General features: G+C 45.9%; 1 protein-coding gene across 1 annotated transcript; it reads right to left on the minus strand.

Moving 5' to 3' along the window:
* Positions 1-240: 240 nt before the first annotated feature.
* LOC141063332 (uncharacterized) lies at positions 241-13,323 on the minus strand. Its single transcript, XM_073557380.1, has 6 exons — positions 13,225-13,323; positions 12,546-12,725; positions 12,339-12,462; positions 12,158-12,255; positions 11,869-11,959; positions 241-3,638 (listed from the first exon to the last, which is right to left on the minus strand). Exons 1-6 carry the CDS (start codon positions 13,321-13,323, stop codon positions 2,359-2,361), a joined length of 1,872 nt encoding a protein of 623 aa, XP_073413481.1. The 3' UTR covers positions 241-2,358.
* Between the last annotated feature and the right edge of the window lie 9,075 nt (positions 13,324-22,398).

The raw sequence follows: 22,398 nt of genomic DNA on the forward strand, positions 1-22,398 counted from the left end.
GCATTTAATGTGCACTTCCAGCAAGCACCGGAAATCCTGCCCATCGGTGACCCCATCACATGATCATAGGTCACCTATGGGTTGGCATGATAACCAGTGATCTCCAGCAGACCTCTATGCTTCTCACTGTCGGATTGCTATGAGCGCCGCCCACTAGCCAAAACCACAAACCAAGGATCATCCTGCCGAACTCCACCTCTCCTTTTAACATGGGCAAAACGCTACTCAGACAACACAGGGTGACGGTAAAACAGTGTGGGCAATGCTTTATTGTACTACAGAACAGGCAAATAACACATAGAACAGTCCCAGCACAGTACACAAGATGGCGCACATTACAGAGTCTCAGCCTTCCGCTGACCTGCTGGGATAATAGCTTCTGTGACTTCAGATCTTCCAGGGTCGCTACCCCAGCTGTGGCCCACACACAGAGAGGAGGTAACGACAAGTGTAGGAAGATGACAGTCCATACAAGACCAGTTGATCCGAGGATCACAACCTGGCTTCATCTTCCAGGGTCGAATACTCCACCGCACACATAGAGGAGGTATGACAAGCATAGGAAGATGACAGTCCATTGAGTCCATACAAGGTACAAGGCCAGTTGATCCAAAGATCACAATTTGGCTTCTGCAAACGTATCCATGGTTCAGTGATGGTCAATGGAGCAGATCTGTATTCTTCCAACCGCTGCTGAAAACCCCTAGGTTGTTTCCTATAGAATGATCGATCCGTGTCCCTTGTGATGATGTTGTGGCTGCTGTCCTGTCTCTTGTCCTTTGGATGTATGGATGTCTTGGCAGAATCTCTCTGGCTGTTTCTCTCTCAGTCTCTTTATACAGAGGCATGTAACCCATTTTTAGACTTAACAAGTGTCCCTCATTCAGTATTTACACAAAGGGTAAGAATGGAGATGAGATTATTATAGCATTACTTGATTAAATTATTTAAACTATTTGCATAGCTTTTCCCACTCTGTTTTAGAAGTCAACAAACTGGCACCATAACACAATGTATAATTAGCATATCAGCAAACATCACTAGTGATAAAGGATAAGCGCACAATAAAAGTCAATATTACCGGCTTACACAAACAAAAGTCTGTTTTCTTGACCAACTAGAAATCAAAACATAAATTTAAAGCCACAATACAAGTAACATTCTATTATTCTTCATTTGCTAAAAAATAGTTGTCTGGTTATTTAAGATACAATGCTGTATGTCTTCATAATGCCAAAAGTAAAAATAAAATGTTTAAAAAATATAAAAAACAATATAAAAGTTCAAATCACCCCCTTTTCAAAATAAAACAATAAAAAAATCACACATACACATATTTGTTATAGCCGCGTTCAGAATCGCCCGATCTATCAGTATAAAAAAGAATTAACCCGATCGCCAAATGGCGTAACGAGAAAAAAGGTCAAAACACCAGAATCACTTTTCTTGGTCGCCGCAACATTGCATTAAAATGCAATAAAGGATGACCCAAAGATCGTATCTGCACCAAAATGGTCTCCATTAAAATCGTCAGCTCGGCACACAAAAAATAGACTTTCACCCAACCCGAGATCATGAAAAATGGAGACGCGACGGGTATCGGAAAATGGTGCAATTCTTTTATACTTAACCTAATAAAGAGGAGTTATTTTTACTGATACAGTGGGTATGGAAAGTATTCAGACCCCTTTAAATTTTTCACTCTTTGTTTCATTGCAGCCATTTGGTAAATTCAAATTCATACTATCTATTCCTGACACTGGAGTGGCTTATAAACTTCCGAAGTATATAGTTTGAAGTTTGGAATCTGCCAATATGTGGCTAGTTTTCTGTTTCGGATAACATGATACATGATTTTAGTTTTTTTTTTTTGTTTAGTCACGTTTGAATATAGGTCAATATTAAATAGTCTCTTGATGAGTCGTCTTTGGTGAGGACGATGAAACCTGTAGAAATGAGAGGCTTGGAGAGTGAGTGTGTAAATGTCACCTCACCCTATATACTGAGATGTGGGGTACATGTTTTTTCTATTAGTCACTTTTCAACTAACCTTCAGGGGGTGAATTATGGGTATAGTTTTACATTTGGAATTAATAAAGTTTACTTTTTATTATTTTGTAAGCAAACATGAGGAATGACAAGAGACAACCCATTTGAGGAGGTGCAATTTTGGTTAAAACTATTCCAACATTATGAACATAAAAAAGGCTTCTCCCCTATGTGACGTCTCTGATGTTTATTAACAGTTGATTTCCAGGTAAAATATTTCCCACATTAAGAAAATGAAACTGGCTTCTCCTCTGTGTGACTGCTCTGATGTCTAACAAGAAGCGCTTTCTGGTTAAAACATTTCCCACATTAACAGGAAAAAGGCTTCTCTCCTGTGTGGGTTCTTTGATGGCTATCAAGACTTATTTTCCATTTAAAACATTTCCCACATTCTGAACATGAATATGGCTTTTCTGCTGTGTGGATTCTCTGGTGCCTAACACAACTTGATTTATTGTTAAAACATTTCCCACATTCTGAACAGGAAAAAGGCTTCTCCCCTGTGTGGATTCTCTGGTGCTTAACACAATCTGATTTACTGTTAAAACATTTCCCACATTCTGGACAGGAAAAAGGCTTGTCTCCTGTGTGAATTCTCTGGTGGGCAAAAAAATGTGCTTTCTGTGCAAAATATTTCCCACATTCTGAACAAGAAAAGGGTTTCTCCCCTGTGTGAATTCTTTGATGGGTAACAAAATGTGATTTATGTGCAAAACATTTCCCACATTCTGAACATGAAAAAGGCTTCTCCCCTGTGTGAGTTCTCTGGTGCATAGCACAATCTGATTTATTCCTAAAACATTTCCCACATTCTGAACATGAAAAAGGCTTCTCCCCTGTGTGAGTTCTCTGGTGTGTAACAAATTGTGATTTACGTGCAAAACATTTCCCACATTCTAAACATGAAAAAGGCTTCTCCCCTGTGTGAGTTCTCTGGTGTGTAACAAATTGTGATTTACGTGCAAAACATTTCCCACATTCTGAACATGAAAAAGGCTTCTCCCCTGTGTGGATTCTCTGGTGATTAACACAATCGGATTTATTGTTAAAACATTTCCCACATTCTGAACAGGAAAAAGGCTTCTCCCCTGTGTGAGTTCTCTGGTGGATAACAAAATTTGATTTGTGTTCAAAACATTTCCCACATTCTGAACAGGAAAAGGAAAAGGGCATCTCCCCTGTGTGAGTTCTCTGGTGTCTATCAAGAACCGATTTCTGATTAAAACATTTCCCACATTCTGAACAGGAAAAAGGCTTCTCCCCTGTGTGAGTTCTCTGGTGAGTAATAAAATGTGATTTCCATGTAAAACATTTCCCACATTCTGAACATGAAAATGACTTCTTTGCTTTAGGAGCAGTTTGTTTTTTAATGCCTCTTTTGTGACTTTGATTTTCCTTAGTAATCGGTAATGAATCAGAAGATGGGACGTGTTTCATAGGATCAGATGACAGATCTTTGCTTTGAATGGATGATGGTATATCTGGAGTAATAGCATTCACTTTAGTTGTATCATGTAGGATCTCAAGATCATCAGATTTAAAAATTGAAGATGTCAGCTGTCCCTCTGATCTCCTGGTACAGTCATCTGCTAAGATAAAACAATTATTTTTTAATAAAATATCCTTGAGTTTTATATTTTTGAACACTTCTACTTAAACTGTCCATAAAAACGGCAAGCTATGTAAAGGCTTTAATTATTTACCAAGTCAATGACAGTTCACAGTCTAATAGAAAACCTTGTTGGATGAACCAGTAGTGTGCGGTGTTCAACTGTTGGTTCATTCTGCCTCCCAAATATCAAATAAAAAGAAACCAATCAATGTTATGTAGGCGAAAATAATACCAATTCTCATCTCACAAAAACAAGTCCCCACTCAGGGCCATCATCTGTCAATGGAAGAACAGAGGTTCCCACACTATTAGTGGCTCAAAGGCTGCTGAAAAGCAACAAGGTTTCCATAAACCAATAAAGCAAAATCCGCTCTCACTTCGGAGTCTTGCAGTGTGCGCAAACAACATTTAGGATCCCTGTATTTAGCAATATTATAGTGAGAAGAACCCACTTAATTTTTGGTGTGTGTCTCCTGGAGCACAATCTGGGCACTATGTGCTGGGTAATAAAATGGCAAATGTGTAATTTTCACTCTCCAACATCCACTGCGTGTTAATTTCCAGAAAGTGGCTGTGGAGTCAAAATATTCACTCCTCCTAAGGATTATAACCCTCAGTGAATTAATTTATAAAATGGAATCACTTTATGGGGATTTCTACTATTCTGGTTTTCTGGCATTTAGTTATATTTGGGCTTCTGCATATGGTGTGTCCAATCTCATCTGGGATCTGTTCCTGCTGTCCAGCTGGAGTAATCTGCTCCCTACTTCAGCCAATTGGAAAGTAGCACACCCTACTAAATCGCAAAGCACATGGCCGGAATCTGCCAGATACAGCGCTGTTCTCCTCTGGTTCAGTCCTCTGTGCTCAGCTTGTGGCTTGTGTATTTGTTTCCTGCTGTGACCGTGGCCCCTTTACTGACTACTCTTGTGTCTTCTGATTCTGTATTGTGTCCTTCTGGTTCTGACCCAGCTACCTGACTATGCTTCTCGCCATCTAACACCACAGAATAGCAGGTAACACCATGGGCCAAGCCTAGGGGTCCCTGTGTAAGTCCAGATTCCATGTGAGGTTGTTAAAGGGCGATGAGCAAGGCAATCCTTGGGATATGGAGAGCAGAGAAGATAGAGCCAAGCATGCTCTCGGTGGACATCTTTTGAGCTGCCAGTTGACCACGAACAGTGCTCCCAATACATTGTGTCTGCAAACTATTCCAGCAAGATCTGCATTCAAATAGCTAAATGGCGCTCCTTCCCTTCTGAACACTGCCATGTGCCCAGACAGTAGTGTACAACCGTATGTAGGGTATAGTGCGAAGCTGGAAAATAATTTGTAAGATCCATTTGTTTCCTATTATTCTTTGTGAAGAATTCCAAACTTACCACCACATAAAGTGACACACGTCAGATATTAATAATGGGGCCTGATTAGGAACTACTGAAATGATCAAACTCCACAGTCTCCATCAGTAATAAATGAGCAGCTAGTGGTGAAACCTCTCTGGGGTAATTAGAGTATGGGTCTCGGAGACTTCACAATCTATACTATCGTAAGCTCCAATATTTTCTGTCAGATGAGTTTCAAAAAGAAATATTGGTCATTAAAAGAGAACTGTGTATAAGGCTGGTTTCACACGTCCTGATATTTCCGGTACCGGAGATGTCCATGTGTGTAATACTCGTGGCACACGCGTGACAACTATGTCAGCATCATTCTCCCCTGCTCTGCCGGCAGAGAGAATGATGAGAGTTATATTAACGTGAGAATGATGATAGTAGGTGCGGGCGTTTGGGACTATTACTCCCATCAGCCTACACCTGCTGCTGCCAAGAACAGTGACAGCAGGAGCGGATGATTGGAGTATTCCTCACCCACTGCCTGCGTTATAACTAAAAAAATGAATGAAAAAAACGGTGTGGGTTCCCCTGTATTTTCTATAACCAGTCTGGCAAAACTCACAAGTGAGGGCTGCAACCCTCATCTGTCAGCTTCAGCAAGGCTGGTTATCAAGAATAGAGGGGTCCTTACACTGTTTTTTTAATTATATAAAGAAATAATTTAAAAACATGGCATGGAGTCCCCCCCCATTTCTGACAACCAGCCTTGCTAAAGCTGACAGTTGGGGGCTGGTATTCTCAGGCTTGTAAAGGGCCATGGATATTGACCCCCCAGCCTAAAAATAGCAGCCCACAGCTGCCTAGAAAAGGCACATCTATTAGATGCGCCAATTCTGGTGCTTTGCCCGGCTCTTCCCACTTGCCCTGTGTTTTGTTTTATTTCTAATAATAGACTTTATTCTGGCTGCATCTTTATTTATCATATAACTATAGGATTAGTTATGGATAGGTGTCTTACTTTGATACCTGGTGATGAAATCTTTATTTGTAGCTTTCCGTTAATGAGATTCTCGTGCTCTGGGGTGGGGCTGTGGGTGGGGCTGTGGGCGGGGCTTTATGAGGTGTGCTGATTACATATTCATCTGTATTGGCTTATGACAGGTCGCTGATCCCTCACTGACCTGCCCCCCATTATTACATAATACATTTAATAGTGTGGATATTATTGGTGATACTGCCTATAATATTGTGGCTGTTGTGAGGCTCAGAAAAAAAATTACATCCAGTAAAATGTCACCAGTGGCCCCTGTCCAGTAGCCTGTATCTCTTACTTATAGATGCTACTGTGCAGGCGCCGCCATCGCCGGTGACATTTTGCTGGATGTAATTTTTTTTCTAAGCCTCACAACAGCCACAATATTATAGGCATTATCACCAATAATATCAATGCTATTATATGCATTATGTAATAATGGGGGCAGGTCAGTGAGGGATCAGCGACCTGTCATAAGCCAATACAGATGAATATGTAATCAGACCACATAAAGCCCCGCCCACAGCCCCGCCCCAGAGCACGAGAATCTCATTAACTGAAAACTACAAATAAAGATTAAACAACAACCACAAGACGGATTTCATCACCAGGTATCAATGTAATCAGTATAACGGCGCTGACCTGTGTCTTTAGGTTACTGAGCACAATCCTGCTGACAGGGGCACTTTAAATTTAGATCTTATGCATTTGGAAGAGGCAATGGAGAGATTTTTTGAAGACTATCAGGGAGTTACAGACTCACATTAGGCAGGAAGGCCGATCCCACCACAATCAAACTATCATACAGAATGAACAGGTTAAAAAAAAAAGACAGAATAAAAAAATATGTTACATCCCCAACAACAACGTATGTACGAGGGGAGAACACTAAACTGGAGCTGCCCTCATTTATAAAAAAAGAAAAGAAGCCAGCGCTGCTTAAGGTTAGAACGCATAACATAAAGTGCATATGCACATAATATCTAACTGTATTCAAAATGAGATATTTGAATACAGAAATGCTCAGGTACGGATTGCACTTAAAGTGGTCTTGCTTTTAATGTATCTAGGAGGCCATAATGGCACAGTGTTTATTAAAAATGTAGAGTAGGACCCCCCACATGAGATTGCCTTGGCGTGGCGGGGTGGCTCAATTGAATTGATCAATTTTTTTGCCAAATATCTCATTTTGAATACAGTTAGATATTATGTGCATATGCACTTTATGTTATGCGTTCTAACCTTAAGCAGCGCTGGCTTCTTTTCTTTTTTTATATGTTGGTATATGGCTGACCACCACTTTTGCCGTGCGCGCTGGGTTATGTTCGCCATTTTTTCTGTGTTCACTGTGATGGATCTAGGCTGCTGTGCACACACACAGCAGCCCCGCCCTGCCCCAAGCTTTATTTAATTGTGCACCTGTGTCTGAACCTGCATTTCCCTTCATCTATGTTTGCTGGTCGGGCAATGTGTGGAGGGTAAACCTGATATGTCTGCATTCAGACCTGGTTGGCCTTCATCTGCACTTGCTTTTTCTGGCTTCATGGGAGCGATCCAGAAATGCTCAGGTACGGATTGCACTTAAAGTGGTCTTGCTTTTAATGTATCTAGGAGGCCGTAATGGCACAGTGTTTATTAAAAATGTAGAGTAGGACCCCCCACATGAGATTGCCTTGGCGTGGCGGGGTGGCTCAATTGAATTGATCAATTTTTTTGCCAAATATCTCATTTTGAATACAGTTAGATATTATGTGCATATGCACTTTATGTTATGCGTTCTAACCTTAAGCAGCGCTGGCTTCTTTTCTTTTTTTATATGTTGGTATGTGGCTGACCACCACTTTTGCCGTGCGCGCTGGGTTATGTTCGCCATTTTTTCTGTGTTCACTGTGATGGATCTAGGCTGCTGTGCACACACACAGCAGCCCCGCCCTGCCCCAAGCTTTATTTAATTGTGCACCTGTGTCTGAACCTGCATTGCCCTTCATCTATGTTTGCTGGTCGGGCAATGTGTGGAGGCTAAACCTGATATGTCTGCATTCAGACCTGGTTGGCCTTCATCTGCACTTGCTTTTTCTGGCTTCATGGGAGCGATCCAGAAATGCTCAGGTACGGATTGCACTTAAAGTGGTCTTGCTTTTAATGTATCTAGGAGGCCGTAATGGCACAGTGTTTATTAAAAACGTAGAGTAGGACCCCCCACATGAGATTGCCTTGGCGTGGCGGGGTGGCTCAATTGAATTGATCAATTTTTTTGCCAAATATCTCATTTTGAATACAGTTAGATATTATGTGCATATGCACTTTATGTTATGCGTTCTAACCTTAAGCAGCGCTGGCTTCTTTTCTTTTTTTATATGTTGGTATGTGGCTGACCACCACTTTTGCCGTGCGCGCTGGGGTATGTTCGCCATTTTTTCTGTGTTCACTGTCATGGATCTAGGCTGCTGTGCACACACACAGCAGCCCCGCCCTGCCCCAAGCTTTATTTAATTGTGCACCTGTGTCTGAACCTGCATTGCCCTTCATCTATGTTTGCTGGTCGGGCAATGTATGGAGGGTAAACCTGATATGTCTGCATTCAGACCTGGTTGGCCTTCATCTGCACTTGCTTTTTCTGGCTTCATGGGAGCGATCCAGAAATGCTCAGGTACGGATTGCACTTAAAGTGGTCTTGCTTTTAATGTATCTAGGAGGCCGTAATGGCACAGTGTTTATTAAAAACGTAGAGTAGGACCCCCCACATGAGATTGCCTTGGCGTGGCGGGGTGGCTCAATTGAATTGATCAATTTTTTTGCCAAATATCTCATTTTGAATACAGTTAGATATTATGTGCATATGCACTTTATGTTATGCGTTCTAACCTTAAGCAGCGCTGGCTTCTTTTCTTTTTTTATATGTTGGTATGTGGCTGACCACCACTTTTGCCGTGCGCGCTGGGTTATGTTCGCCATTTTTTCTGTGTTCACTGTGATGGATCTAGGCTGCTGTGCACACACACAGCAGCCCCGCCCTGCCCCAAGCTTTATTTAATTGTGCACCTGTGTCTGAACCTGCATTGCCCTTCATCTATGTTTGCTGGTCGGGCAATGTGTGGAGGCTAAACCTGATATGTCTGCATTCAGACCTGATTGGCCTTCATCTGCACTTGCTTTTTCTGGCTTCATGGGAGCGATCCAGAAATGCTCAGGTACGGATTGCACTTAAAGTGGTCTTGCTTTTAATGTATCTAGGAGGCTGTAATGGCACAGTGTTTATTAAAAACGTAGAGTAGGACCCCCCACATGAGATTGCTTTGGCGGGGCGGAGAGGCTCAATTGAATTGATCAATTTTTTTTTGCCAAACATCTCATTTTGAATACAGTTAGATATTATGTGCATATGCACTTTATGTTATGCGTTCCAACCTTAAGCAGTGCTGGCTTCTTTTCTTTTTTTATATGTTGGTATGTGGCTGCACTCATTTATGGTGGACCATTGGAGCCACTATGAGTCCTGACCGGAAAAGTAGAGAAAGTATTAGCGCCCCCATTTCAGGAGAGATTGTGCAGTAATCTGAAATCCTTAGGCTGGAAAAGATAATGGAATTCATGACGTTTAGTAAATCTATGAAACCAGGGCTGGAGCCAACACATCTCCTACAGGTGTGGATAAATGTATATTACAGCCATCAGTCACGCACAGCTTAGAAATATATCATGGCACAGGTGTAATGTTTGTCCTGTAGTTTATCACAATCCTCCTTGAAATTACTGTATTTTTTGGACCATAAGACGCACCTAGGTTTTAGAGGAAATTAGGCAAAAAAAATTGAACCAAAAAATGTGGTCAATTCTGTACTTATTATCCCCTATCCTGGTTTACATGGCCCCCTCATCCCCATTCTGATACACATGGCCCCCTCATCCCTATCCTAGTATGCATGGCCCCCTCATCCCTACCCTGGTATCCATGACCTCATCCCCATCCTGGTATGCATGGCCCCCTCATCCCTACCCTGGTATGCATGGCCCCCTCCTCCCCATTCTGATACACATGGTCTCCTCATCCCTATCCTGGTATGCATGGCCACCTCATCCTTATACTGGTATGCATGGCCACCTCATCCTGGTATGCATGGTCCCCTCATCCCTATCTTGGTATGCATGGCCACATCATCCTTATCCTGGTATGCATGGCCCCATCCATACCCTTGTATGCAGGGTCCCCATCTCATCCTAGTATGGATGGTCCCATCCCTATCCTGGTATGCATGGTCCCATCCCTATCCTGGTATTCAGGGACCCCATCTCGTCCTGGTATTCAGGGCCCCCATCTCGTCCTGGTATGCAGGGCCCCATCTCGTCCTGGTATGCAGGGCCCCATCTCGTCCTGGTATGCAGGGCCCCATCTCGTCCTGGTATGCAGGGCCCCATTTCATCCTGGTATGCAGGGGCCCATCCTTATAAGTGGCCCCCACCCACATTCCTATCCTGGTATGCATAGCCCCAACAGAAAACAGAAAAAAAACCAAACCATTACACTTACCTACCCGGCGCTCCCTTGCAGCGTCCTGCTCCGGTGCCAGCAACTGCTTTATGCTTGTAAGCAGCGCTGAGAACAGTGAGTATTCACAAATATTCATTTCTCTTAAGTAGCGGCACACGTGACCGCCGGTAGCAGCAGGAAGCCGGTGGCTGACACTGCGCGCTACTGAAGAGCAATGAATACTCAATGCCCTTTGCGTACATAGTCCTGGCAGCTGTGCTCTGCTTGTGAGCAGCACATGACGTCCCTGCCATGCGCTGCTTACAAGCATATAGCAGTTGCTGGCACTGGAGCAGGACACTGCAAGGGAGCGCGGGGTAGGTAAGTTCAATGGTTTGTTTTTTAATGTTTTCTGAAGGGGCCATGCATACCAGGATAGGAATGGGGATGGGAGTGTGGGCCAATTATAAGGATGGGGCCATGCATACCAGGACCGGGGTTGGAGGCTAATCATATCAAGATACTATTATTAAAGAGAAATGAATATTCATTGCCCTCCAAGCCCATGGGAGTGGAATGCAGTGAATATTCATTTCTCTTTAGCAGCAAGAACAGGAGTTAGCCGCAGCCATCGGCTCCAGCCTCGTGTGACCCGCTGCTCCGCCGATGCCATTCCCCCACCTCCCCACCACAGCCAGAGCCGGTACATCCGGACTATAAGACGCACCCCCCATTTTCCTCCATATTTTGGAAGGAAAAAAGTGTGTCTTATAGTCCGAAAAATATGGTAGTTTTAACACAAATTGAAAAGTCAGGATAAAGGGAAACTCTGCTGTTATTGGACAGAAATTCACACTTGGCCTCACTGCACATTTACTGCTGTCGATCATAAAAGGGAAGTTTAGCCAGAAAGACTGGACCTGGTCTTGTAGGGACCATGAGACATTCAGCAGCACAGAAGGGAGAGAAGATTCATCCAATAAGATTTCAGGGATCTAGGAAGCCAACATCATCATTACCCTCCGCTTTCTTACAGGCTCAGCATAATATTTTTCTTCAAGTGAGTTTCTAACCTGTCAGCACATTCTACGTACGCTGTCATTTGACTGTAGTTTACAGAACTGGGCAGGTAAAGGTCAGTGTCTCCTAATCCCAGGGGGTAGGTGGATCCTCCAAGTCGTATGGTCTATAGAAAAGGGCTTTCAATGCCCAAAGTCATTTGAACAGTTTTGGGTGGAGGAGAATGTTGTGGTCTAGAGGCAAAATGGTGATCATGGTAATACGGCCGGACTACACCACCGATAAAGCAGCCACAGCCGGTGACTGAGAGGAATCTGTGACTTCTCTGCATTCAGTGGTTACTACTCACCTGGGTAGTCATAAGTGGGAATCTCCTCTTTACACCACTCATCACCCCTCACATATGTCTCTGTAGTATTAATATGGGTCAGATCTTCACCCTGAAACAAATATTGTAAAAGTCACCGACAGATGGAGAAGTCCCATCTATGATCAGCTCTAATCCTGCCATCTCCACCGCTCTCATTACACAAGTATAAAACATATAATACTGGTGGATAAAACAAGACTGAGCACAAGACCTTCACAGCCGTCTACACATCATAGGGGAGATCTCCTGACACCTTCTCTCCATCTACCTGATGATCCTGAGGAGCACTGGGATCTTCTTGTTTACAGTCCTGTGGAAGAAGAGGACGGGGACATCTCTCTGGTGTTGTCCTCTTACTGGATAGATCTGGAGGAAACACACACAGGGACTGAATTCATTCTCTACATACAGATAATTACAGGCCGTGTGTATTTAGTCCTGTCTATTACCTGGTGATGTGAGGGGCTGGGGAACCTCCATTATGACGTTCTTGTACTCATCTCTGTGTCCTTCTAAATACTCCCACTCCTCCATGGAGAAATAGACAGCGACATCCTGACACCTTATAGGAACCTGACACATACAATGATACCGTCATCCCCCCAATCCCTTCATAATGTTACTGTATAATGTCCCAGCATTCCCAGCAGTGTCACCTCTCCAGTCAGCAGCTCCATCATCTTGTAGATGAGTTCTAGGATCTTCTGGTCATTGATGTCCTCATGGATCAGGGGGTGAGGTGGAGGCCCCGTGATTGGGCTCAGGGGTCTTCCCCATCCCTCAGACACAGGGTCCTGACAGCGATCACTAGAGGTCTTCTTCACCACTGTGTAATCCTGGTTATGGAGAGACACATTAATAAATCTCACTCCAGACATTTCCAGAGTCCTCACCTCTCCAGTTCTGTCCATCTGTTATTCCCATAGATAAGAATGATGTAATGTGACGTCATCAGAGTCTCTCACCTCTCCAGTGAGACGGAAGAGGATCTCTAGGGTGAGGTGTAATATCCTCTCCGCCATCTTGTGTCTGTCAATATCCATCCCTGATGGGTAAATGAGGAAAATTCTCTTTTGTAGAAGATCTTCACTGAGAGGATCCGATATTGTAGAGACCTGAATGAGAAGAAGATGATCCGATGTAACATCATAAGAATCCTGTGTAATAATACAATTACTGGAGATAATAAGCGAAACATAGGAGGAGATTTATTATTCTACAGGGTTTAGTTTTCTTTACTGATATCTACTAATAAAACCTATTGTAACAACTCCTGGAGTGGACTCTCTGGGCCGTGATATCAACCCACCCTGGGTGAGATGACCTAGTGAGTACCACCCCGTATACAGGGAGCGTCAGGGGTAGACCCAGGGGGATGAAGTACCACGACTGCTGGTACCAGGTGGCCAGCTCAAAGAAGGCACGAGAGACCATGTCTAGCAGGGTGAATACAGGGGCACGCTGGGTACAGGAGGGTGCAGAGCGCATACTCGGAAGCATGCAGGGTATAAGAGAGTGCAGAGCGCATACTCGGAAGCAAGCCGGGTACACGCAGGGACCTGAGTACAAAGGGCGACCATGTAGGAACCCAGCTGGCCTAGCAGGGAAGCAAAGTGATAATCAGGCGCCTCCCCTAGCAGGAAGCAGCCTGATATACTAGTGGCTACTGCAGGTCAGGAAAGACTTCCGGGTCAAGAGATTCATTTAGAATAAGAGGCCAGAGACATGCGCAGCCACGGCCTAAGCAGAGGACGGAGCGTACATGAGTCACCGGATCCAGAGAGCGACCGTGAAACCAGAAGCGAGGACACCCAGTGGCACGCCCCTCGTCCAGAGACCTGCCAGGATGCCGAAGTAAGGTAAGTCGAGGCGGCGCAGCCCGGGTTGTAAGACCTATATATTTAGGCCACAGACAACAAGCAGTTTCTTCCTCGGAGTCGGCAGCTGAACATGTTTCTCAGACTCATCTTCCATAATGCTAATTCTCGTCTCATTTACCGACACTGGAATCGGCATTAGCAATACTGCAGGAGATATTCATTACACGCGACATGTGAAATAACTACTTCATGATGAGGACGACATCTTCATCTTCTACTACGGCTCTAGAGACAGATTTGGCCAGAGTCGGTCACTGCCTCCATCCCACCGGCCGTCTATATGAAGGTTTCCCGTCTTCCCCGCACTGGAATCTTCTCTCACGTTAGATCTCAGCTCTGAGTCACACACAGAAGTTTGAGGCTTTTAGAAAAGATTTTTTGTTTCCACAATCAACACAGACAGAAATTATCTGATCCCAAAGTCTCCATGTACAATGATTTATGGGGTTTATTTCTGGTCTTAGGCTTTCCTAATTAGCAAACGATATAATTCCTTATGATAACATATTATATAGACACAGAGGATGTCCCCAGAAGTTCCATAGGATTTGGGAAAGGTAGTGTAACTCACCCTTGTCACACATGGCTCTTAATGCCATGGTCTCCTTCATCTCGCGATACAATCACTGATGTATATCCCTTCCAGAGTATGAAAGTGGTGATATGTGTGGACTTGAGAATATGTGTTAATTATAACCTGACCTGGTACGAGCTCAAAATTGATCTTTTTTGTCCTCTCTCTGTACATGAAGCCAGGATGGAGACACATGGGGGGCAGGATGGCTACACATGGAGGGGCCAGGATGGATATACATGGGGGGCCAGGATGGATACACATGGGGGGCCAGGATGGATACACATGGGGGGCCAGGATGGATACACATGGGGGGCCAGGATGGATACACATGGGGGCCAGGATGGATATACATGGAGGGGCCAGGATGGATACACATGGGGGGGCCAGGATGGATACACATGGGGGGCCAGGATGGATACACATGGGGGGCCAGGATGGATACACTTGGTGGGGTCAGGATGGATACACATGGGGGGGCCAGGATGGATACACATGGGGGGGCCAGGATGGATACACATGGGGGGCCAGGATGGATACACATGGGGGGGCCAGGATGAATACACATGGGGGGGCCAGGATGGATACACATGGGGGGGCCAGGATGGATACACATGGGGGGCCAGGATGAATACATATGGAGGGGCCAGGATGGAGACACATGGGGGGCCAGGATGAATACATATGGAGGGGCCAGGATGGATACACATGGGGGTCATGCTGGATACATATGGGGGCCAGGATGGAGACACATGGGGGGTCAGGATGTTTAATCATGGGGGCCAAGATGGATACACATGGGGGGCCAGGATGGATACACATGGGGGGCCAGGATGGATACACATGGGGGGCCAGGATGGCCACACATGGGGGGCAGGATGGATATACATGAGGGCCAGGATGGATACATGTGGCGCCCCTGAGGGTTCAGTCGCCACAGAGGTACTGCACCTCCTCCTGAGGTGTGGTACCCCACTATCCAGTTAAGGTGGAGACACCTGACCACACTCCAACACCTGCACCCCACACCGCAAAGTAGTGTAGCAAAGCACCTTCGGCGGCTCCCTGCTTGGAGTGTAGCATAGCACCCCTTGGTGGCTCCCTGCTTGGAACACGAAACGTGCTGGGAGATGGGTGGAGTTTAGTTCACATAAAAGAGCGGGAAGAGTTGAGTCAGTCGTTCAGTCTTTCATTCAGTCAGTGAGTGAGGATGTAGTAGGACAAAGTGTGAGACAGAGAAGATCCCCAGGAGAGGGATGGAAGAAGGAAGTGCTGCAGCAGGCCACAGTGCTCTGGGTCTGCTGGCACAGGAAAGAGACAGAGAAAGGAAGCTTGATTCTCCATTGGGAAGAAGGATTAGCATGGAACATGAGGAGAATAAGAGAACAAGGACCAGGGTTAGAGGATAACCCTTTTCAAGTTCTAAGCGCAAGGCCGGGGTCCGGTCCCCGAGGTTGTACGGATACTAATGGTCCTGCAGCAGACACCGGAGGAATAGAAATAGTGACCACTTTATTCCCACTCAAGACTTGGGGGCACAACAGCAACATATTAGTGAGCCGGGACTCAGTAGCAAGGAGTCACCGAAGCAGGCTACAGTTGTCTGCCGTACAAGTAGAGTTCATAGGAACATCTGACAGGAGGAACTTCAGTGTAACTCAGTACTAGGAGTACTTCACTCAAAGGCGCTATAAGAGGAGACGTTCAGAAAAGGCACATATGTTGGCGGAGTGTTGGAAAGGAGTACTTCATCTTGCCTGGAAGTTGGTTGAGCTCCTGACCTGGAGGACACGGTACGGATGCGGGCACCTGTACCACAACAGACTATGAGTAAACCTTTGGAACTACATGCCCTGGTGTCCTCCACTTATTCCTGCACCAACCCACTCCGCACTGCTACATCCCCTGCGCCCGACACTACACCATCTAAGTGTCACTTCACCTACACTGCCCTGGGACTACAGCCCTGCCTGTGGAGGGCTATATCATCACTGTTGCACCACACCATCTGTCCCAGAGGATCTGTCTGCAGCATCGGCTTACATCTCTATTGCCAAACACCACAGGTGGCGTCATGAATCACTCATCATAAGCACACTGAACATTCCCCTTTTACAATGGACGCCCAGGGCCACGGGCCGGGTCCCAGCTGCCGTGACATCTCCCATTGAAGCTCATCGGACCCGGTACCGAGTACCCCACAGCCCTGGGTGTGAGGGCGTCCCATTTTTGGTGTCACGAACAGGATGACGAAGCCCGGTGCCACCGGGTTCTGTGTGCCTACAATTTATTGGACTTAAAAAGTTTTGTGGAAATGTGCAGAAGACCCAATTTGATAGACTGTAAAATGAATGCTAAAAATGGCCGCCGGCGTGGAGAAGAAGGACGTGACAACATGGGTGGTCTTAAGAAAAGACCACGAACTGTCCTGGGCCTCCCCTGTCTGAACTTCTATGCGACAGCAACATGGCCCACCCCCCGAGGGGTTTGTATACTGGCCTGGTATGGAGGAGTAGGAAGGAGACGCTGCCCCCAGAAGGAGGAGCGGGGGCCGGTGGCGGGAAAAGAGGCGAGACAGGAAGAAGAAGAAGAAGGAAAGAACGCCATGATGGAATGAGCGCGGAGGCCAGAAGAAAATGGCGGGGAGAAGCCATCCTCCCCCAAGCAACACCCGCGGAGCATACGGCCGCTGCGACACACCCTTTACAGCGGCCGCCACCACCTTCAGGCTGGTGCTGTCACTGGCCTGCCAGAGGAAGGTACATGAGGGTTCTGGAGGCTGTGGGACAGGAGCTGAGTCCCAGCCCGGCTCTAGTGCAGCCGCACAGGCTTTTACCGGCATGCCCCCGTCCTGTGCCAACACGGATGCAACTACCGGTCGTTCATTAGTCCACTCCCGGGGTTGCGGCTGCCATCATTCGTCCCTCAGTACCTAAGCAGGAGTCAGCACATCACAGGGAAGCACCGGGTATGGTCGCCGCCCCTGCCATGATCCTGGTACTAGGAGCCGTGCCTGTGGACAGAAATGGCCCGGTGATTACTCAAACCATGAGTGGTGGCATTCCAATTGCATCCAGCCCGCAACAAGCGGCCTTAGCACCAACTGTGGTACCACTTGGGATCCCAGAGCAGCATCTATCGGTACCGGCTACAGCCCTTGCTGACTTGTTGGCAGCAGAAGCACCACCTGCAGTAGCTGATGTGCACCCAGTACCGGTAGCAATGACCATCGCTGCCATTCCACCGGAGCCCGTGGCAACCCATCCCTCACCAGGAGAAAAGGAGTACCTGCAATTTGTAGACTGCCAGCAACAGGATGAAGACACCCAGATCATCTCCCCTGGAAGCAGCCCAAGTCAACAGCTTCCAGAACCCCAGGAGGGGATTACTAGCCATAATAAGTAACTTTGTTACCTAGGAGGGTATTTGCACCTTTGTGCCTTTTTCTATTTTGTTTAGTTTGTTCATCATGCTTTTGTTTTTCCAGTTGTTGCCCAGTTTTATTGGCAGCGTTTTTCATGCTTGAACTGTGGAGATCATGGACGCTGAATGATCCAGAACTGTATTGTAAATAGTTGCACCTCCTTTGGTGCCCTTTCTTGGTTTTACCTAGGTCTTTTATAAATAAGGCCTACCTCATCGTGGAGCATGGCTCCATTCCAAGGACACTGCAAGAGATCCTGGCTGGGAGCGGTGTCCAGCACGTACAAGAATTATTGAAGTTTTTTGATGTGAAGTATTTGATAATGTGCTTTATGAAAGTATTAATAGATAGAAAACAGCTTTTAATGAAGAGATGAGAAATTTGAATAAAGATAACTTCTAATAATAAGTAGAAAGTGTGAAAGGAAAGATGATGAAGAAATGTGTTGATGCAGAATACTTGAAGTGGTAGTAAGGTATTGCCAAAAGCACGTTTGAATTAGGTACTGTATTGAAACATAGATAGTTAGTTAAAAATTGTTTGCAACGTTCAAGAAACAGTGCCTCTCATATTGAGAAGATTAGATAAGAACTGTTTATTAGCATTACAAAAATTTTGTCCTTTGTTTGTCAACTTTTGTTTTCTTGCAGCCCGCGGACATGCTGTGTTTAACGGGGGGGTATGTGGCGCCCCTGAGTTCAGTCGCCACAGAGGTACTGCACCTCCTCCTGAGGTGTGGTACCCCACTATCCAGGTAAGGTGGAGACACCTGACCACACTCCAAGACCTGCACCCCACACCACAAAGTAGTGTAGCAAAGCACCTTCGGCGGCTCCCTGCTTGGAGTGTAGCATAGCACCCCTTGGTGGCTCCCTGCTTGGAACACGAAATGTGCTGGGAGGTGGGTGGAGTTTAGTTCACGTGAAAAAGCGGGAAGAGTTGAGTCAGTCGTTCAGTCTTTCATTCAGTCAGTGAGTTAGGATGTAGAAGGACAGAGTGTGAGACAGAGAAGATCCCCGGGAGAGGGATGAAAGAAGGAAGTGCTGCAGCAGGCCACAGTGATCTGGGTCTGCTGGCACAGGAAAGAGACAGAGAAAGGAAGCTTGATTCTCCATTGGGAAGAAGGATTAGCACGGAACATGAGGAGAATAAGAGAACAAGGACCAGGGTTAGAGGAGAACCCTTTTCAAGTTCTAAGCGCAAGGCCGGGGTCCGGTCCCTGTGGTTGTACGGATACTAATGGTCCTGCAGCAGACACCGGAGGAATAGAAGTAGTGACCACTCTATTCCCACTCAAGACTTGGGGGCACAACAGCAACATATTAGTGAGCCGGGACTTGGTAGCAAGGAGTCCCCGAAGCAGGCTACAGCTGTCTGTCGGACAAGTAGGGTTCATAGGAACATCTGACAGGAGGAACTCCAGTGTAACTCAGTACTAGGAGTACTTCACTCAAAGGCACTATAAGAGGAGATGTTCAGAAAAGGTACATATGTTGGTGGAGTGTTGGAAAGGAGTACTTCATCTTGCCTGGAAGTTGGCTGAGCTCCTGACCTGGAGGACACGGTACGGATGCGGGCACCTGTACCACAACAGACTGTGAGTAAAGCTTTGGAACTACATGCCCTGGTGTCCTCCACTTATTCCTGCCCCAACCCGCTCCGCACTGCTACATCCCCTGCGCACGACACTACACCATCTAAGTGTCACTTCACCTACACTGCTCTGGGACTACAGCTCTGCCTGTGGAGGGCTATAACATCACTGCTGCACCACACCATCTGTCCCAGAGGATCTGTCTGCAGCATCGGCTTACATCTCTATTGCCGAACACCACAGGTGGTGTCACGAATCACTCATCATAAGCACACTGAACATTCCCCTTTTACAATGGACGCCCAGGGCCACGGGCCGGGTCCCAGCTGCTGTGACATCTCCCATTGAAGCTCATCGGGCCCGGTACCGAGTACCCCACAGCCCAGGGTGTGAGGGCGTCCCATACATATGGGGGCCAGGATGGAGACACATTGGAGGCCAGGATGGCTACACATGGGGGGGTCAGGATGGATACACATGGGGTCCAGGATGGATATATGGGGAAGGGCCAGGATGGACATATATGGGAGCAGGTTGCATATATGGGGGGCAGGACAAAAGACCAGGAAGCATATATATGGGGGTCCAGGATGCACAAATATGGGGGACCAGGATGGATATATGGGGGAGCAAGAAAAGGGACCAGGAAGGATATATGGTGGTCCAGGAAAGATATATGGGGGCAGTATAAGACATATGGCCAGTATGTATAGCTGGGGGTGTAGGATGGATATCTGGGAGCCAGGCTGGAAAAGGGACATAGGGGACCAGGCTGGAGCATATTATAAAATAAAGGGGGCAAGGCTGAGGGACTAAATTACTGTTTGAGGGCCAGAATGAGGAACACGCTATATTAATTTATCGTGACAAGTGGGAAACATAATTTCTTTAGGGTCCAATTAGGGACACTATTACTACTGTAATATAATTTACTTTTTAGGAAACATATTGGGGATCCGCACGACGGAGGCAAGCGCAAAGCAACAGGATTAACCACCTCTAAAATTTCGTAAGGACCAATAAACTTGGGACCCAACTTAGCAGAAGGAACCTTCAACCTTATATTCTTGGTGGATAACCATACCTTATCCCCCACTTGGAACGCCGGTCCCACCAATCGTCGTTTATCCGCAAAAAATTTATACTTGCCCTGAGACTCTCCAATGTTCCTCTGGACCTCCCTACAGACCTCAACCTACTGCAGAATGGCCGAATCAGCCCCAGGACACCCCAAATCCAGCCAGGAAAATTCACCAAAATGAGAGTGAAAACCATAATTACAGAAGAACAGGGAAGTACCAGTGGACTGATTGACATGATTATTAAATGCAAATTCTGCCATAGGTAATGAAGAGCACCAATCATCCTGTCGAGATGTGTAAGACACCATAAAATATACTTCAAAGACTGATTGGTCTTTTCAGTCTGACCCTTGGTCTCGGGATGATAGGCTGATGAAAAGGTCAAACGGATACCCAGCCTTTTACAAAAAGCCCTCCAGAACTTAGACACAAACTGCACCCCTCTATCAAACACCACTCTCATAGGCACACCATGTAATCGCACAACATGCTCAATGAATAGTTTCGATAAAGTCTCAGCATTAGGCAGTTCCGCCAACGGTACAAAATGCGCCTGTTTTCTGAACCTAACCATTACTACCCAGACCACAGGTTTGCCATTGGAAGGAGGGAGATCAGTGACAAAATTCATGGACAGATGAGTCCAAGGTCTATCTGGAATTGGAAATGGCACTAATTCCCTGGCCAGCCAGTTATGGGAGGTTTTAGCACTGTCACATGTTTCACAGGAGGACACAAATACAGTGACATCAGAAGCCAATGAGGACCACCAAACAGCCTAGCAATGGCTTTACACGTGGCTGAGATTCCAGGATGCCCACTAAGAGCTGAGTCATGGAACTCCCAGAGCACCCTTAACTGATATTGGACCGGCACAAAGAACTTATCAGGCACAGACGGAGGAGCAAGAGACTGGGCCTCCCGAATCTCCTGCTCCAATGCCGAGAAAACCCCAGCCACAACTACTCCGCGCTGTAGAATGGAGGAAGGAGGTTCAGGAGGTGACATTGGATCCAAGCTGCGAGATAAAGCATCAGCCTTCACATTCTGGACCCAGGCCTAAAAGTGATAGAAAACTGAACATTGAGAAAAAAAAAAGTGACCACCTTGCCTGACTCGGAGTTAAACGTTTGGCGGACTCAATGTACGACAGGTTCTTGTGGCCCGTAATGACTGTGATTCGATGGACAGCCCCTCCAAAAAGTGCATTAATTCTTCAAAAGCCAGTTTAATAGCTAATAACTCCCAGTTAACCACATCATAATTCCTTTCAGCAGAGAAAATTTTTTTTTCAAAAAGAAGGCACATGGTCTTAAACTGGTTAACGTGGTGGGCCTCAGGGACAACACTGACCCCACTCCCATCTCCGAGGCGTCCACTCCCACAATAAATGGTTCAGATAGATCACGTTGAATTAGTACAGGGGCAGACAAAAAAATTATTTTTTAGAAGAAAACGCCGCTAAAGCTGGAGCTGACCAGTTTTTGAGATCAGCCCCCTGCAAGTTAAATGCGTGAGGGGTTTAACCATCTGAGAAAACCACTTGATGAATTTTCTATAATTTCTATAATAATTGGCAAAACCCAGAAAACGCTGAAGACCTTTGAGATCTCGGGGTTTCACCCAATCCACAATAGCCTGTACCTTTCTAGGGTCCATGCGAAACCCCTCAGCAGACAAAATGAACCCCAGAAAGGACAATTCTTAAAAAAAAAATGAAGCCCTCCAGTTTAGTAAAGAGGGAGTTCTCCCTAAGCCTATGGAGGACTGCACGAAGGTAACCCATGTGCTTCTGTTTATCAGCAGAATTTATAAGGTTATCATCCAGATAAACTACCATGAAGCACTCAATAAAATCAGAAAAACAATTGATAATATTTTTAAACACTGCTGGAGCGTTAGTCAGGCCAAAAGGCATAACCAAAATCTCAAACAATCCCTTGGAGGTGAGAAAT

This window comes from Dendrobates tinctorius, unplaced genomic scaffold, assembly GCF_039654945.1.
Source record: "Dendrobates tinctorius isolate UK_male_01 unplaced genomic scaffold, ASM3965494v1 ptg000249l, whole genome shotgun sequence".
Lineage (NCBI taxonomy): Eukaryota > Metazoa > Chordata > Amphibia > Anura > Dendrobatidae > Dendrobates > Dendrobates tinctorius.

Excerpts from the sequence above, each read along its gene's own strand:
- LOC141063332 (XM_073557380.1), bottom strand. The coding sequence starts at position 13,323 with ATGGTCTCTCGTGCCTTCTTTGAGCTGGCCACCTGGTACCAGCAGTCG. Across the intron at positions 12,463-12,545 it reads TGGAGCTGCTGACTGGAGAG|GTTCCTATAAGGTGTCAGGA; the intron begins GTGACACTGCTG and ends TGTATGTGTCAG. Across the intron at positions 11,960-12,157 it reads GTGCTCCTCAGGATCATCAG|GGTGAAGATCTGACCCATAT; the intron begins GTAGATGGAGAG and ends TATTTGTTTCAG.